Source organism: Ranitomeya variabilis, chromosome 2 (assembly GCF_051348905.1).
Source record: "Ranitomeya variabilis isolate aRanVar5 chromosome 2, aRanVar5.hap1, whole genome shotgun sequence".
NCBI classification, from domain to species: domain Eukaryota; kingdom Metazoa; phylum Chordata; class Amphibia; order Anura; family Dendrobatidae; genus Ranitomeya; species Ranitomeya variabilis.
This window is the reverse complement of record NC_135233.1, coordinates 874716777-874736674: the sequence shown is the minus strand read 5'-3', so window position 1 is coordinate 874736674 and position 19898 is coordinate 874716777. Positions and strand designations below refer to the sequence as shown.

The following is a 19898-nucleotide window of genomic DNA, read 5'->3' as shown; positions in this document are numbered from 1 at the left end:
CCCCACCCCATTTTTTTAAATTATTTTTTAACTGATAATGAAAAACAGCTTGTTGACCCCTCTATTCTTGATAACCAGCTTTGCTGAAGCTGACAGCTGAGGGTTGCAGCCCGCAGCTGTCAATTTTGCCTCTCTGGCTATAAAAAATACAGGATTACTCATGCCATTTTCTTTAATTATATATTTGTTTATAGCACAGTCAGCGGCTGATGAATACTCCCATCAGCCGCCTCCTGCTCTCACTGTTATTAGTGGCAGCAGGTGTTGGCTGACAGGAGTAATAGTCCCTTCAGCCACCACCTGCTCTTGCTGTTGTCACTTGAAAACAACTGTTATCTTGGGTGAGGAATTTTTTTTTTCCTCTCCCGCAAGATCGCGCCGCCGGCGCCTGTGCAATAGCAGCTATTGGCGATCTCTGAGAGCTGTTACTGTGCAGGCACTGGCTGTGCCATCTTGGAGCAGGACTTTTTTTTTCTTCTCCAGCAATATGGAGCAGGCACAGTGGGAGCCATTTTCAATTTTACTTTTTTCCTCGCTCAATTAAATCAGCAAAAGGGATTAAGTGCACAGTAACCATGCGATTATGCTGCAACAAAGGTGCCACAGCTGGCATCTGCCTGTAGAAGCATTTCTTTTTCATTCAGTATGTTATGGTATTCATTATGTAAACTAGGGGGCAGGTCAGTGAGGGATTAGTGACCTGTCAGCAGTCTGCATTATGAATACATAATTAGAGCACCACATGCACCAACCCGTCTTTGGGCACAAGAATCTCATTAACACAAAACTGGAAATTAAGATTAAGAAACAACTACAAGATGGATTTCATCAACCAAGGTATCATTTTAATCAGTATAACGGTGCCAACATGACACTGTCAGTAGATTAATATGCATAATCCTGCTAACAGGTTCCCTTTAAAGTTCATAAAACAGTTAGCTTAGCAAAACAAGTGTGTGATGATATCAGCATAGAATATACTATATATATATATATACAGGATATATATATTAATAATGTGATCATACATTTAGGTTTTACAAGATACTGACATAAAAACCAAAGAAGATGAGGACTCGCAGTCATATAAAATCGTTAAACCTGGATTTGATTCTGAAAAGGTAAATTCTCCAGAACGCACCTTGTTCAAACATGTTCTTCTACTGCATATACTGTAGTTTAGCAAATGTACATATAGCAGTATGATGTAATTATTTATTATTCGTAGTTTTATAGTATGTTGATGATTTTATTAAAAATGTAATTATTATTTTGATTATTTAAACAATAATGAAGAATAGTAATTGCAATAGGTAAACAGTATTATTCCTACTGGGAGCTTCGGGCTTTCAGTCATTAGACACGTAGCTTCAGTGATCATGAGCGATGTCTGAAACCAGGCAACTGACAGCTGTCTCTGCACTGATGCACTGAAGACCTGGCTGTCAGTCAGTGCTGGGACATGGTTTTAGCCGCCTCTCACTATGGATTGAGGGGTGACTGAAGCCGCACTGGCCACACCTCTATGACTGAAAGCCCGAGATTGTAAGAGAAGAATAAAGTTAATTTCCTCTCACTAGCTGGGCTTTCAGTATGGCTGCCGCACAGCTTCAGAACACTATAAACCTGTAGATTAGCCCTTTATCTGTAGGTTATTGGTATTTTTCTATATTACATGTTACCTTTAAAATAAATATGAATTCATTGTATTGGTTCATGCTGGATGATATACTAGAAGCATCTTTAGACACTTACATTTAAATTTACACAACCTGTTGGTGATCTTTTTTGCATCCTAAAATTTGGCACAAATTGGCACATTTTAATAAATATCCCTGTTTCGCCAACCAATTCACCCTCTCTGGGAAGCCACACCCCCTCTAAAAATTGATAGCAATAACACTTTTGAATATATAATAATATATAATATATTATAATAAATAGGTCTAATCTGCAAAAATCTGATTCTGGAATGTACAAATTGTCTGGCTGGTCTCATGTCTGAATGCATTTGTTGCATTAACATATGGGTTAGATTAGCACAGTAGACAATATTATTCTACATGAAAACCTTATTGAATATAAGAATAATATATTTAGTGACAAAACTGATTATCATTGATCAGGTTCCGGTGGAAGGTATTGCCATCCTGCACCAGTTTCCTTTCTCATCCAGCCTACAGCGCATGTCAGTCATTGTTGAGATGATGGGAGAAGATGAATTTCTCGTTTTTATGAAAGGAGCTCCAGAAATGGTAGAGCAATTTTGTACACCAGACACAGGTATTGTTACAAGAACAAAAATTGAAGCCATTGACATCTTTAAATACATTTTTTGTACTGCAGTGAATGTACTTTTACCAATATAAGAAATTTAGCTTGTGTAGAATGCAAGAATATACACTACTCTTAAAAGTAGAAGGTTGAGTCCAGCATCCAGAAGATTAATAAAACCTATTTTATTAGTAACACTTTTTTTTAAATCCAAAGGTAAAAAGGTGCAGGCGTTTTACTGATTTCACGATTCAAGCTTTACCTTTACCATTCACAGCAACTATCCCAGTCCAATAAATGAGCTAAAATACAGGTTGTGTCTAATTACAATTGCATCATAGATCTCACCCATTTAACACATGATTAAAATGACAGGATCAAGGAAAATAGGGAAAACTATTTTTATGGAAAAAACAATAAATATAAAATGTAATAGTTTAATAATGGTTATGATTTCCCTTTTGAAGTATTAAAAATGCCTTAAACATTCTTTCTCGCTCTCATTATTCTGGTATTTGGCAAATATTAAAGGGAACCTGTCACCCCCAAAATGGCTGGTGAGGTAAGCTCACCGGCATCAGGGGCTTATCTACAGCATTCTGTAATGCTGTAGATAAGCCACCGATGTTACCTGAAAGAGGAGAAAAAGACGTTCGATTATACTCACCCAGGGGCGGTCCCGCTGCGGTCCGGTCGGATGGGTGTCTCCGGTCCGCTCCAGCGCCTCCCATCTTCATTCCATGACGTCCTCTTCGGGTCTTTACACCGTGGCTCCGGCGCAGGCGCACTTTGTCTGCCCTGTTGAGGGCAGAGCAAAGTACTGCAGTGCGCAGGCGCCGGAAAGGTCAGAGAGGCCCGGCGCTTGCACACTGCAGTACTTTGCTCTGCCCTCAACAGTAGAGTCCCGCGGCTTCACTCGTGGAAAATATGTTAAATTGTTGGGTATGGTAGCTAAAGTAAAATTTTCAGTGTCACCCTGAAATTGACATTTTCAGAGTGCTACAGTATAAAAAATGTATTTCCACTTTAAATTTTTATTATTTTGTCATTTTATTAATTTGTCATAACATTGATGTGAACAACTTTTTTTAATTTCAACATTTTTATTAATTTCACATATTCAATACATATTATGTAGTATAAACTATTACAACTATTTTGTAACTATTTTTTATCAAAAATGTTTAGAATTGAGAGTCCCCAGTAGTGTTGAGCGATACCTTCCTATATTTGAAAGTATCGGTATCGGATTGGATCGTCCGATATCCAAAAAATATCGGATATCGCCGATACCGATACCCGATACCAATACAAGTCAATGGGACACAAACATCGGAAGTGATCCTGGATGGTTCCTGTTGTGAATTCTGCTCTTGGGCTCCCTCCGGTGGTTGTAAGTGGTAGTGCTGCTTTGGATCGCAGCATGTCATCAGGTGTGTCCGCTGAGTGCAAGCCTGACTGGGCTATTTAGTCTTGCTTGATTCTCTAGTCAGTGCCAGTTGTCCATTGTGTTTGGAGGATTCACATCTCTGCCTGTGTTCTCCTGCTATGCAGTCCAAATCATCAAAGATAAGTCCTGGCTTTGTTTCTTCAGTCCACATGCTGTGGGCCTAATAGTTCAGTGCATTTCTATGTTTTTTCTTGTCCAGCTTTGTCTGTGTAAGGATTTATTCAGGCAAACTGGTATCTCAAGAGATGCAGATTTACCCCTCCATATCTTTAGTAGATGTGGAGATTTTGGTATTTTCTGTGGTGGATATTTTCTAGTATTTTAATACTGACCTCACAGTACTCTGTCCTGTCCTTTCTATTTAGCTAGAAGTGGCCTCATTTGCTAAATCCTGTTTTCAGCCTGCATATGTTATTTCCCTCTCCTCTCACAGTCAATATTTGTGGGGGGCTGTCTATACTTTGGGGATTTTCTCTGAGGCAAGATAGTTTTCCCGTGTCTATCTTTAGGGAATTTAGTCCTCCGGCTGTGTCGAGATGTCTAGGCCGTGTTAGGTGCATTCCACAGCTACTTCTAGTTGCGGTGTCAAGTTCAGGGTCTGCGGTCAGTACAGGTACCACCTTCTCCAGAGTACGTCTCATGCTGCTCCTAGGCCACCATATCATAACAGGTTCCCAGCGTCTGAAGGAGAGGAAACTCTCCTTCTGGCCCTGGGATCCATATTCATGTAAAAAATAAAGAATAAAAATAAAAAATCTGGATATATTCACCCTCGGACGAGCCCTGGCTGTCACCGCTGCAAGCGTCTGCCTCCGTTCCTAAGAATGCAGAGAGTAAAGGACCTTCGATGAAGTCGCGGTCACGTGAGCGGTCACATGAGCGGTCACGCAACCAATCACAAGACCGCGACGTCATCGCAGGTCCTACAACTCACTGCATTCTTAGGAACGGAGGCTGCCGGTTGCACCGCTGCGAGCCAGAGGCCGTCGGTGAGTGAGTATATCCATATTTTTTATTTTTATTCTTTATTTTTTACATGAATATGGATCCCGATCCCGATCCCGATATCACAAAGATAGCAGTATCGGAATGCTCAACACTAGTCCTCAGTGGTTGATACCTTTTAATGGCTAACTGAACAGATGGTAACAAATTACAAGCTTTTAGGACTACTCCGGCCTCTTCATCAGGCATAGACTAAAAGAAATTCTGAAGAATCACATATTTATCCACAACACAGTGTTGTGTATAAACATGTGATTCTTCAGAATTTATTTTAGTCTTTGCCGGATGTAGAGACCTGAGTAGTCTCGAAAGCTTGTAATTTGTTACCATCTTTTCAGTTAGCCATTAAAAGGTATCAACCACTGAGGACTCTCAATTCTAAATATATTTTTTATCAACTGGCTAACACAGTACAAAGATCTTTCCTTTATCAAAAATGAAAATGTATGCACCTTACACAAACATATAAAACATTTACACCCAATTAACAACATAGTGAAACCCTTCCCCCCTCCCTCCAGTGTAATCTTTAAGTAGTTCACAGACGAAAGAGTAAGGGTACCGTCTCACAGTGGCACTTTGATCGCTAAGATGGCACGATCCGTGACGTTCCAGCGATATCCATACGATATCGCTGTGTCTGACACGCAGCAGCGATCAGGGACCCCGCTGAGAATCGTACGTCGTAGCAGATCGTTTGGAACTTTCTTTCGTCGCTGGATCTCCCGCTGTCATCGTTGGATCGGTGTGTGTGACACCGATCCAACGATGCGTTCGCATGTAACCAGGGTAAACATCGGGTTACTAAGCGCAGGGCCACGCTTAGTAACCTGATGTTTACCGTGGTTACCATCGTAAATGTAAAAAAAAAAAACAGTACATACTCACATTCCGGTGTCCGTCAGGTCCCTGACGTCACCACTGTGCTCTGCTTTCACTTTACGGCCGGCAGTCAGTCAGTGCGGGAAGCAGACGGCAAGGGACCTGACGGACACCGGAATGTGAGTATGTACTGTTTGTTTTTTTTGGTAACCAGGGTAAACATCGGGTTACTAAGCGCGGCCCTGCGCTTAGTAACCCGATGTTTACCCTGGTTACCCGGGGACCTCGGCATTGTTGGTCGCTGGAGAGCTGTCTGTGTGACAGCTCCCCAGCGACCACACAACGACTTACCAACGATCACGGCCAGGTCGTATCGCTGGTCGTGATCGTTGGTAAATCGTTTTGTGAGACGGTACCCTAAAATTGGTTTACAGTTAAACAACTATCTATTGTAGTGCTTTTTGGTAATCAGTGTTTCTGGTTTTACCGTCAGGTGCATATATGAAAATATTTTTGGGGTTACCCACTCTAGAGCAAGCAATGTACCACTATCCATGTGAAAAACTTGGGCTCTCCAAGTTAATGCCGGCCACTTTAAGTGATTGACCTTGTTTTTTGTCATAGTCATAGCAAATGCAAGTCGGATTGGGAACTGCAAACTCTTAAAATAGAAGGACATATCGCTTGGTAGCAAAGGAATACATGGAAGGAAAACATTTGCTCCCTTAGAGTTTCCCATAAGACTAGTGGTTTCAATAACATTGGCCATGAGACTCTTAATGCACAATCTTATGCCGTTACACATTTTTGGTGCGTCAAGGTTCCGAAGCAAAATTATTGTGTCTCCTATTTTTAAAGTGAGCTTATGTGGTGGCATTCCAGGAGGCTCCAAAGAATTCAGGAACTCCAATGGATACATTACGGATTGTTCACTCTCCATGACTGAATCAATGGATATACAGTGCCTTACGAAAGTATTCTGCCCCTGGAACTTTTCAACCTTTTCCCACACATGATGCTTCAAACATAAAGATACCAAATGTAAATTTTTGGTGAAGATTCAACAACAAGTGGAACACAAATGTGAACTTGAATGAAATTTATTGGTTATTTTAAATTTTTGTGGAAATTCAAAAACTGAAAAGTGGGGCGTGCAATATTATTCGGCCCCTTCACTTTGCAGCAAACTCACTCCAGAAGTTCATTGTGGATTTCTGAATGATCGAATGTTGTGCTAAATGCCTAATGATGATAAATATAATCCACCTGTGTGTAATCAAGTATCCATATAAATGCACCTGCTCTGTGATAGTCTCTGGGTTCTGTTTGAAGCACAGAGAGTATCATGAAGTCCGATCTTTGGTCATCAACCAATAGAGGCTTATTTAATATGACTAGTGTTGAGTGATACCTTCCGATATGCAAAGGTATCTGTATTGGATTGGATCGGCTGATATCCAAAAAGTATCGAATATCGCCAATACCGATACCCGATACCAATGCATATCAATGGGACACAAAATATCGGAATGGTTCCCAGGGTCTGAAGAAGAGGAAACTCTCCTTCAGGCCCTGGGATCCATATTCATGTATAAAATAAATAATAAAAATAAAAAATATTGATATACTCACCCCTCCGGCGGCCCCTTCTCTTAGCGGTGCCTCCGTTTCTAAGAATGCCTAGTTAAGGACCTTTGATGACATCATGGCTTGTGATTGGTCGCGTGACCGCTCATGTGACCGCTCACGCGACCAATCACAAGCCGCGACGTCATCGCAGGTCCTATACTTACTGCATTCTTAGGAACGGAGGCTGCCGGTTACATCGCTAAGGTCCAGGGTCCGCCGGAGGGGTGAGTATATCCATATTTTTTATTTTTATTATTTATTTTTTACATGAATATGGATCCCAGGGCCTGAAGGAGAGTCTCCTCTCCTCCAGACCCTGGGAACCATATGCACCGCACACTTCCGATTCCGATTTCCGATATCGCAAAAATATCAGAACTCGATATCGGAATTCCGATACAGCAAATATCGGCCGATACCCGATATTTGCAGTATCAGAATGCTCAATACTAAATATGAAAAATTCTTTACATTTTTCCAAATCATAGTTTTTTTCTTGCAGAATATCTCTGTTCACAATATCAAAGTCTGGTCAATTTGGTGCTGGAAAACATAATTCTTTTAGAGTTTTACTATTGATAGATATGCACCTTTCTTCTAACATCAACAGGGCTTTGCTGAATATGTCAGCAGTGAAATTTAAGTCTAAGTCTGGATTAACTTTCCTTTGCACTCTAAGAATATCTTTACTAAGATATTCTTTGTATTTGTCCCAAAGCGCACAGGGATTGGAAGGTGCACAGGCTGCAACTATTGTAGCGAACAGGCCTCTTAGTTGAGGTGGAAAATGAATAAGAGATGCTTCCTGCAATGTCATGTCCCAGTGGTAATTGTTTTCGATCAGACTATGCTTTTGGCATGCTTCCCTATAAGTTTGACACAGCTCTCCATTAACTATTTTCAAAACTGTGAAAGAAGTTGGCCCATGGACAGTGTGAAGCAGTAATCGGAAGTAATAACACTCTGCGTTGTTTGGATGCATTGTATACACAAATCCAAGAGCAACACTGGAACATCCATTTCATCCTGGGACCCTTGCACCTTTTTTCATCATGCAAAATACTTTTATCGATTGATTCCATGTATAATATTTTGGAACATCTGAATATAATCAAGTCCATGCAAATGGATCTGCTTGACATAGGAGAAGGAAAGCTGTCAATGTTGTATTGGATAGTCGAGCAACTCTTTTTCCTCTGCATTGCTGGGAGTAAAATAAACTCATCCATTTTCAAGATGGACACTGAGATGAACTACAGTCGGATGTCTTTCATGTATGGGAAAATGTAGTAATCGCTACACGGCTTCATTACTACTTATATACCTTCCCATCTGATACAGCATAATCTCTCCAGATGTACATTTTGGATTCTCTAGCTGGAAAACTGCCATATCACTGCCCTTGTTAACATATTTGCAAATGTATTTAATTGACTTAAAAGAGTTAAGGTACCTTCACACTAAACGATATCGCTAGCGATCCGTGACGTTGCAGCGCCCTGGCTAGCGATATCGTTGTGTTTGACAGGCAGCAGCGATCAGAATCCTGCTGTGATATCGCTGGTCGTTTAGGAAAGTTCAGAACTTTATTTGGTCGTCAGATCGCCGTGTATCGTTGTGTTTGACAGCAAAAGCAACGATGCCAGCGATGTTTTACAATGGTAACCAGGGTAAATATCGGGTTACTAAGTGCAGGGCCGCGCTTAGTAACCCGATGTTTACCCTGGTTACCATCGTAAAAGTAAAAAAAACAAACAGTACATACTCACCTTCTGCTGTCTGTCACACGTCCCTCGCTGTCCGCTTCCTGCACTGACTGAGCGCCGGCCGTAAAGTAAGCACAGCACAGCGGTGATGTCACCGCTCTGCTGTTAGGGCCGGCACACAGTCAGTGCAGGGAAGCGGACGCCGGGGGACGTGAAGGTGAGTATGTACTGTTTGTTTTTTTACATTTTACGCTGGTAACCAAGGTAAACATTGGGTTACTAAGCGCGGCCCTGCGTTTAGCAACCCGATGTTTACCCTGGTTATCCGGGGACTTCGGCATCGTTGGTCACTGGAGAGCTGTCTGTGTGACAGCTCTCCAGTGACCAAACAGCGACGCTGCAGCGATCGGCATCGTTGTCTGTATCGCTGCAGCGTCGCTTAGTGTGAAGGTACCTTTACAATATTCTATGTTAAGGTGCGCATCAAACATTTTTGAAAGCAGTGGAGAGTAAGGTACAACCAATCGATTATCTATTTCAATATCTGTGTTTTGTTTAACCCTTTTTAATGTGATTGTTACAGTATAGCCTCCCTGTTCAGGTTTCTGTCTTCTGTAAAGAGGATAACCATCATGTCCTGTTTGCAGTTCTACAATTGAATTGTGAGGATACTTTTTAGTACATTTTCCATTTTTAGAAATAGTTTCAAAAAGTACCGAGTCCTCTTCTGGATTTAGAAGCTCAGCTAGAAATAACAATGTCAATTTAATCAGGACGTATCTTATCCTTTAGCCATATCAGTAAATGAGCATGTGGAAGACCTCTTTTTTGCCACTCAATTGAATACATCCAACACTGACTTTCACCAAAAACGTAACACTTTGTAATTACGTCCATGAGCTTGATCAGTTTTGTTTAAAAACCATTGCTGTTAAATCATTTTGATCAGAGGGGCCCTGACCATTCAGAAGCTCTTCCCTTATCTATGGCCAAGTTGGATTACATGTAAGGCTACGTTCACATTTGTGTTGTTGGGCATTGCGTCGGCGACGCAACGCACAACGCATGCAAAACGCATGCAAAACGCAGCAAAATGCAGCATTTTGTGACACATGCGTTCATTTTTTAGCGCCCTTACGCTTGCGCCAAAAAACGCATGCGTCACAAAACGCAACACAACGCATGTCCATGCGCCCCCCATGTTAAATATAGGGGCGCATGACGCATGCGTCGCCGCGGCTGCGCCTGACGCAACGCAAATGTGAACGTAGACTAACTGCAAATCAGGGAGACCGTATATCCGAACATATGTCATGGCGTCCTGAGCATACTCAAGCATATGTCTATGACTTCCAGTAAATGTAGCCGGTAAAATAAACTTAAGTCCAGTGTCAGCCACATTGCCATCATTAGCAACAGCATCCCTTAAATGAATGTATTCATCCACTCTAACCTTTTGTTGGTTCAATTGTATGTACAAAAGATGCTCATTTTCCACCTTGGCATACATATGAAGTATAAATTGATGAAAAAGTTGCCGACATTGTAAAATGTGGTTAGAAGACCCATGTCTCTTCATTATTTGGTAGGTATAAAAGTCCATATCTTATATTTTTTTATTGGTTGGCCTAGCAGTCTTGGGATCAGTCTGTGTTAGATTAAAGCGATAGCCATCTTGGCCATTCCAAAATACTATCAGATATTTCAGAGCATCATATGATCTATGTGTTTCTGCAATATGTTGTAGATTGTCGCTTTGTTGCTGAATAATTATATCTCAGCTTTGAAAGTCCTGTCCAACCATTACAATAGCTACTTTGTTAACAGTTGGAGAATTAAATCGCCTTTCATGCTCACCAACCGGTGTCTTGTCTGCTCTTATTACTACTTGATAGTCATCACTTGGCATTCTTTCTAAGGCTATTTTGAAAAGGTTTACTAACTGATTGTGCTGATGGAAAAATCTTTGCATATTCAACACAATCTTTTTTTTTTTTTCTCAAGTATAGCTTCACAACGTCTATCAGCTTGCATTTGTTCCTCTCCCAAAAAATATATTTGAAAAAACTTTGGATCTTTGTTTGCTACAGACAGCACTAATCCGATTTTGTGATATATTTGGCCCTGGACTTTAAATGTTGGCATAAATCCTGCTTCCTGGAGTACAGCTGTCGTACCAAAGAATGTCATCTGGAAAGATGAATTGTATCTCCTAGTATTTTGCAGAAAATGCTTGGACTCGGGAGTTGTTCTTGACATGTATGAAAGAAGTGGTTCAAGAGGTAGATCTAAAGGTGGCAAACTGACTTTGTCACTTGAGCAGCACATACCAGGGGATTCCAAGTTAAACTTCTTTGCTTGACAATGTTTGCATATTATGTCCATTTTGCCAATTATCACTTTCTGATGTGACCTATAGTCTTGAATTGGGTTGTAATAAAATGCTTCCAAACTCCATTCAGCCTGTCTACATCTTTGCACACGTTGCATATGTCGTATGCGGTCATTTTCACAATGTTCATCCTTTTGTTCAGATGTTTCCATATTCCTTGCTTCAGCCTGCCTTTTCCGATTCTTGTGAAAACGACATTTCTATTGCTCTGATGTCTCAGCTGCCTTACATTTAGCCTGTCTCATTCATTTCTTTTCAAGCCAAGAGTCACTTGTCTCAGCTCTCTGACACAATTTTGCTTTCTTAGCTTGTGGATGAACTTGCCCAATAGATAGTCATTTTTTGGGCAGCATTTTAAAATACTTTATGACCCTTTAGTATTCACCTGACACTGATAAGAGATGTAATAGGATGAATAGTAAATACAGCGCAGCCCTCAGACAATATTACTATGACCTGCAGGAGCTCACATCTCAGTAACGAAAACTGCCTCACAGGCAGACTTGCCTAGTTGCACATAGCAACCAATTAGAGCTCAGCTTTCACTTTACCTCAGCAGCTTCAGTGATGAAAGCTCCCTGTATAGTAAGCAATAATGACAATCTTACTATGAGGCATTTTTTGCCTGACCAATATTGCTGCTCAGTAATGTTCATCCGTGTGTGTAGGGTGTATCCATCTGAGTGTTTGCATGCGTGTGTGGTCCTTGTGTGCGTGTGTGTGGTGTGCATGTGGTATTTTTGGGGTGGTGTTGTGGTATTTGTAGAGTGATGTTTGTGTTGTGTGTGTCTAGAGTGGTCTGTTGTTTGGGTGGTATGTTGTGGCGTTTGTGTGGTGTTGTTTGTGGGTTGGTGTATGTGTGCTGTCTGTGTGATGTTTGTATGGTGTTTGTGAAATGTTTGTGTGTTATGTGTGGTGGTGCGGCCCCTTTAGCAACTCTTTGGCGCCGTCGCTATAATCTGTCCCTGTCAGTCACAACTGTTGTTTTCCCCTCAGCACTTTTACTTCACATTTCTCCATTATATGTATAGGGCCTAATTTTGGGGGCCCCAATCTCATGACAGGGGGATGCTCGCAAAATTTAACATGCGCAGTGTTCTGCTCCTGTGGGTGGAGAGGGGGTGTGCCAAATTTCACCCAAATCGGGCAAGAACTGTGGATTTGTATACAGTAGAGTGGGCTACTACAGATTTCACATTTCCCCATTATATGTATAGGGCCTAACTTTGGGGTTCCCAATCTCATGACGGGGGATGCTAGAGAGATGTAACGTGTGCAGTATTCTGCTCCTGTGGGTGGAGAGTGGGTGTGCCAAATTTCACCCAAATCGGGGGGAGATCTTTGTATTTGTATAGAGCGGGCTACTACAGATTTTGAGTTTTATATTTATAGATTATGGTAATCCTAATTGACCTAAAATGGGAAAGATTTATTCTGATTGCATGTCAGATATTGAGAAAAACATGCATATGTGTCTTTTTATATAGTGAATGTAAACTACTGGTTTCAACTGTATATAGCTTTTAGTTTAATAAATTCAATAAATCAAAATTTGTATTTTTACCAATTCTGTATAGATAAATACAATATTAAATTATTGAATACAGTACATTATTTATTGATCTTCAACATGAACTGTGCAGGCCAATCAAGATCAGATATCATTGTGTAGAAATAACATGGGGCCTGTGACAGTGCAAATTAGTATATGTGAAAATCGATCAGACATAACATCTTTAATGTTAATAACGCCAAAATATTTTTTTTTGTTGTGCAGTGCCACTAAATTACCACAGAGAACTTGAACATTATACTTTACAAGGTTTCCGAGTGATTGCGCTGGCATACAAGACGCTAGCTACAAATAATGCCCAGATCATAGAAAGCTTAGAAAGGTAAAGTAATACAATGAGAGTAATTATAAGCTTTTTATGTTTGTCAGAAATGATCATCGTCTTAACATATTATTAGTACATTCCATACCATTTTATTTATTTATTTATTCATTATGTTTTCTAAGGGAAGAAGTAGAGTCTGATTTAGTGTTTCTTGGATTTCTTATAATGGAAAATAAATTAAAACCTGAGACAAAACCGGTGATTCAGGAACTTACGGAAGCAAAATTAAGGACTGTCATGATAACTGGTACATTTGTATTTTACTACTACAAATCTATGTTATAAGATATATTATAAGAGTGGCTCATTATTTGATGTGATTGGCTTGAAGAAGTGTCAGGCCATGTTCACACGTTCCTGATTTCCCTGCTGTTTTTCTGCATTAAAAACCGCAGCTCTTGGCAGAAAACGCAGGTGCGGTTTTTGGTGCGCTTTGGTGCGTTTTTGGTGCGGTTTTTAGTGCGGTTTTTTTATGCAGTTTTCTCTGCAGATTGTCTGTGTTTGACACAAATAAAGCTTTAACTGCAGTGGGGAAAAAAAAAAAAGAAATGATGTCATTTCCTTGTCCAACCCTTTTCTTCTTCCATCCTCCATTTTGGGACTAAACACCAAAATGAGTGGACGTGTTTTGAATGACAGCGCTCCGCAGAGTGCTGAGCGTAGGCCAGATCACAGCCCGCGGATCCAGCTCTATCCAGCTATTTAAGTGCCACGTATTTAAGGCTACATTCACATTTGCGTTGTGCACCGCAGCGTCGGCGACGCAACGCACAACGCAAACAAAAACGCAGCAAAACGCATGCACAACGCTGCGTTTTGCGATGCATGCGTCCTTTTTTTGTTTTTTTTTTTTATGCAGCAATAATGCAACTTGCTGCGTCCTCTGCGCCCAGACGCGTGCGCCGCAGTGACGCATGTGTCGCAAAACGCAAGTGCAACGCATGTCCATGCGCCCCCATGTTAAATATAGGGGCGCATGACGCATGCGGCGACGCTGCGGCGCAGACCGCAAATGTGAACGTAGACTTAGTGCCACGTATCACATATTTCAGTGCCACGTATTTAAGTGCCACGTATCATGAATTTCAGTGCCACGTATTTCAGTGCCACGTATCACGTATTTCAGTGCCACGTATTTCAGTGCCACGTATTACGTATTTCAGTGCCACGTATCACGTATTTAAGTGCCACGTATCACGTATTTCAGTGCCACGTATTTCAGTGCCACGTATTTCAGTGCCACGTATTTCAGTGCCACGTATTTCAGTGCCATGTATTTCAGTGCCACGTATTTAAGTGCCACGTATCACGTATTTCAGTGCCACGTATTTAAGTGCCACGTATCATGTATTTAAGTGCCACGTATTTAAGTGCCACGTATCACGAATTTCAGTGCCACGTATTTAAGTGCAACGTATTTAAGTGCCACATATCACGTATTTCAGTGCCACATATTTCAGTGCCACATATTTCAGTGCCACGTATCACGTATTTCAGTGCCACGTATTTCAGTGCCACGTATTTCAGTGCCACGTATTTAAGTGCCACGTATCACGAATTTCAGTCCCACGTATTTAAGTGCAACGTATTTAAGTGCCACGTATCACGTATTTCAGTGCCACGTATTTCAGTGCCACATATCACGTATTTAAGTGCCACGTATCACGTATTTCAGTGCCACGTATTTCAGTGCCACGTATTTAAGTGCCACGTATTTAAGTGCCACGTATTTAAGTGCCACATATCACGTATTTAAGTGCCACATATTTCAGTTGCACGTATTTTTGCTGTTGTAAGGTGGCATTAATCCCGGTTAATAATGGAGAGGCGTCAATAAGACGCCTATCCATTATTAATCCAATGAAAGGGTTAAAAAAAAAACACAAACACTGGAAAAAAAATATTTTAATTAAATAAAGACACACACTTTTTGACCATATTTTATTGTACGCTCAATCCGTCCTGAAGACCCTCGACCTGAAAAAGACGCAAAATAAAAAAACAAATTCATACTCCCTGGCCCTGTCCGCAGAAATCCATCGAGGGTCCCACGAAGATCTTCCATGGAGAACAGACACATCCAGAGATATGTCTGCTCTCCACGGCTGCAGCAACACACTGACAGGAGCCATAGTTCCTGTCGGTGTGTCACTGCGCATGCGCGAGAGTTTACCGGCGGTCATTAACCCCGGCACTCTTGCTTAACGGCAGTGCTGCGTGGGAAAGTTCAACGCAGCTGTACTGCCGTTAACCGAGACGCCGGCGCCATTGAACTCCGGAACAGTAAGCGATACACTGCTAGGAGCTTCGCTCCTAGCAGTGTATCGCCGGAGAGCAGCCGATCGGCGTGGGACACTCATTTTATGGATTCTGCGGACAGGGAGTATGGATTTGATTTTTTATTTTGGGATTTTTTCTAGGGGATCGAGGGCTTCGCCTACCAGTGTGCTGTTGGTGAGTATATACTCTGTGTTATATGTTGTATGTACTGTGTGTCATGTATGTGTATTGTGTGTGTTTTGTGTAACTTTACAACTGTGCTAAGTCGCCGGACACAGGGACAACTCTCCCATCCTAATACTGGATGGGAGTAGTAGTCCCATACGGCGACTTAGCACAATGGTGGCACTAGCGTCGCATGGGGACACACACACACACACACACACATACCAAATCTATCAAACAGCCGACATCGATCCCCATGCGATGGTATGCCTCCATGTCACTTCGGAACACACTCCGCCCACGCACTTCCGCCCACATACTTCTGCCCGCTTCCCCGCACTTCCTGCTGCAGCAGTTTCTCCACCCATAACCGCAATAAAACCCGCAGATATATTTTTGATCTGCGGGTTTTACTGCGGGTTTGACCTCACAATGGAGGTCTATGGGTGCAGAACCGCTGCAGTTCCGCACAAAGAAGTGACATGGTCCTTCTTTTTTACCGCAGCTATTCAGCGCGGCTTTTTTAGTGAATTTCAGGATCATGTGCACAGCGTTTCCTGTTTTCCATAGGGTTACATTGTACTGTACCCTGCATGGAAAACAGCTGCGGACCCGCAGCGGCAAAATCGCTGTGGTTCCGCGGTAAAAAACGCATTGTGTGAACATGGCCTCAGTGTGGTGCCATTGAATATTTCATTATGTAATATTTGTCATTTGTCCAATGTGTTATCTACTGAAGCAAATAATATAGAATTAAAAAATAAGATAAATTTCTATCCTCTGGATTGCATTCAAACCATGTTCTTTTGGCTAAATGATTACAGCACATCAGCAAAGATGGAGAAAGGAGCAAGCAGGACATTCTATTTACTTGCAGTTGTTTTTCTTAGGTGACAACCTCCAGACTGCTTGTACTATTGGAAAAGCTTCAGGCATGATTCCTCCAGGGAGTGAGTTGATTGTCATAGACGCCAATGCTCCAGAAGGAAGTTATCCTGCATCAATTACTTGGGGAAGCAGTGAGAAGATCCAAGACAAGAGTAATGCTCCACAGGTATAGTCCAGTATTTTACATTATCGCTTATTCGTGTACCAATGAAGTCCAAAAGTCTTCTCACAGAACTGACATTTATAATTGGGAGTCATTACTTCTGAAAGATACTAGGATATTTTCTTGAAACCTAATATCAGTCAAATTTGAATAGAGACCTTGGGTTTACCAATAAATGCATATTAGCTCTTGTATCATGATAAAGTCGCAGCCATTTTGATGAATGTTAATTTTTTTCCACACAATATTTAATCAGCCAAGGTATCATTTTAATCAGTATAACTCCGCCAATCTGACAGTGTCTGTCATTTACTGAGCAAATTCCTGCTGAAAGGTTCACTTTAACCATTCAATTACATGTTTACCCATAGTAAATCATACAGGAGGAGACAGATTCCCTTTAAAGGGATTTATCACCTGGTTTTTGTAACCCCATCTGAGAGCAGACTGCTATAGGGGCAGATTAACTGATTCCTGCAATATATCACTTAATGCTCTGCTTGCTATATTTTTTATAAAATTACAGTTTTACCTATTGCAGATTTATCACTTCTCAGAATGCTGAGCTGTGAATAACCCTTCCCACATCACTGATTGGCAACTCTCCCCCCATATACAGTGCGCACAGACAGCTGCCAATCAGTGGTGAGGTGTGCTTACACAGAGCTTATGAATATGAAGGACTATCTGGCAGCAGGTTTACTATTCCTCTAATTATAATCTACTGCTGAAAAAACTGTGATTTTATTAAAAATATAGCAAGCAAACCATTACATGATATATCGTATGAATCAGTGTGTCTGACCTTATATCATACTTCTCTCAGATTATGTCGCAAAATCCTGGTGACAGATTCCCTTTAAAGGGAACCTGTCACCCCCAAAATTGAAGATAAGCTAAGCCCACCAGAAACTGGGGCTTATCTACAGCATTCTGTAATGCTGTAGATAAGCCCCCGATGTATCCTGAAAGATGAGAAAAAGAGGGAAGATTATACTCACCCAGGGGCGGTCCCACTGAGGTGCGATCCGATGGGCGTCATGGTCCGGTCCAGGGTCTCCTATCTTCATAGGATGATGTCCTCTTGTCTTCATGCTGCGGCTCTGGCGCAGGCGTACTTTGTCTGCCCTTTTGAGGGCAGAGCAAAGTGCTTCAGTGCGCAGGCATCTCTGACCTTTCCTGGCACCTGCGCACTGCAGTACTTTGCCCTCAACAGGGCAGACAAAGTATGCCTGCGCCGGAGCCGCAGCGTGAATACAAGAAGAGGACGTCATCGTAAGAAGATGGGAGGCCCGGACCGGACCGTGACGCCCATCGAACCAGACCGCCCCCCAGTTGAGTATAATGTAACCTCTTTTTGTCATCTTTCAGGATACATCAGGGGCTTATTTACAGCATTACAGAATGCTGTAGATAAGCCCCTGATGCAGGTGGGCTTAGCTCATCTTCGATTTTGGGGGTGACAGGTTCCCTTTAAAGCATTAAAAAACTGCAGTTGGCAGCTATGACAGTTTTGGTGTATGAAAATGCATTTCAGGTGCAACCTACTATTTATAGGCGTAGCAGAATTTTTATTTTCTTGGCCTTTTTTCAGAGAATATGAATCATAACACCAAATCTTATTCTCCACTCATGGTTAGTGTTTGGGAGAAGCCATGTATTGTCAAACTACTGGGTTTTCTCTTTTTAAATCATAATGACAACCCAAAACATCCAAATAACCCTGATTAAAAGTTTACATACCCCATTTCTTAACCTAGATAGGTTATCTAGGCTAGGTTACATAGAAAAACATGCTGACAGATTACCATTAAGCATTAAATGTATTTGAAAGTGTAAATTTCTTAATCCGATATAACAAATACTCTGTATGAACATGCTGTTGGATGTACTAGAGTTCTAGTTAGTCAGTCCATCCTTGATTAGGCTCTACATAGAGATTCCATCAATGGCTAAACCAATGCATTTTCTTATTCAACGGAAAATCATTATGGTCACACTATCTTATGGTATATTAAAGGCATTTTACAATTCAATATACCTTGTGTCCCAGGCTGCATTACTAACCATTCCAGAGTCCAGCAATGAGTCTCCGCTGCTGTTCCTAGTGACTGTTTATATCTGCAGTACTGACATGAGGTCGTCGGTGCTGAAGCTAATTGGTGAGGTCAGCGGCACTGAGCGGCTTTTGCCATCAAATTGGGGATCGGTGCAGGTGATGTTAGTGATCGCAGAGCCGTAAAGAATGCTTACCCTCCATTTACACATAGGCAAACATGTTGAGGTCACTTTGACATTACTAAGGGATTGGACACAGGGGTAAAGGACCTGAGTGTTATTCATATCTTCTCTGGCTGATTGGATACTGCTGCAAATCTGATTTTTGGGGAAGACTTCAGCAAAGACAGTAAATTAAATAAAATTAAAATTTTCAAAAGATTTTCTTGCCAAGTTGATCATTAATATTTGTTTTTATCTCCATATCCAGGACTCTTGTATCAGCATCTGTGACGCAAAACAGAGTTTTAATTTTGCTATGACTGGAAAATCATATAAAGTTATTGTAAATCATTTCTATGAATTACTTCCTAAAGTGAGTATAACAACATTTGCATCACTGGCACAGTTCTCATTATAGAAATAATGGCTTAGGCTGTGTTCACGCCACAAATATATTAAGAGAAGGACATTACTCACGGCTGTATAATAGTAGTTCCCCTAATTGGTTTCCAGGTCTTGTCCACCACAGAATCATCATCATCATAGTCATTTAACACAAAACTCAAAAACCTTACAGTAGTTTTGTGGCCAGGAGTTCAATTGTATACCTCCTCCAATAATGCTGTCCAAATCTTATAGGACCACTCAGGAAACTCCCACATACATATAACACAAGAGAACGGAGTAATAGAATCCCAAGACTCATATTAATAAAATAGTATAAATTTTATTTAGACCAATAATAACAAATTATGTCACAATAAAAAACAGGCACATAGCCAAAAATAGGGTGTAGAGGAAACTAATGGTATGCATGGGGAATAAGAGGAAACAATCAAAAGTTTACACCCCGGGTTCTGCCAGAAAGGTGTTACAATCACATTAAGGACTTGTGAAAAAATCCCACAGTCCCAAGTAACTCAGTAAACATGTCCATAATAATATAAGGTCAGATATCATAGTGCAATAAATATAAGCACTGACAAAAATCAGGCAGCTTACCCAT

General features: G+C 41.2%; 1 protein-coding gene across 1 annotated transcript in view; it reads left to right on the top strand.

Moving 5' to 3' along the window:
• The window catches only part of LOC143808069 (putative cation-transporting ATPase 13A4), a 361151-nt gene that overhangs the window by 284572 nt on the left and 56681 nt on the right, over positions 1 to 19898 (top strand). Inside the window, exons 15-20 of the mRNA XM_077290326.1 lie at positions 1035 to 1121; positions 2127 to 2283; positions 13056 to 13173; positions 13299 to 13423; positions 16512 to 16675; positions 19161 to 19265. Of these exons, the coding sequence (XP_077146441.1) occupies positions 1035 to 1121; positions 2127 to 2283; positions 13056 to 13173; positions 13299 to 13423; positions 16512 to 16675; positions 19161 to 19265 (756 nt within the window). The remainder of the gene's footprint in view (positions 1 to 1034; positions 1122 to 2126; positions 2284 to 13055; positions 13174 to 13298; positions 13424 to 16511; positions 16676 to 19160; positions 19266 to 19898) is intronic.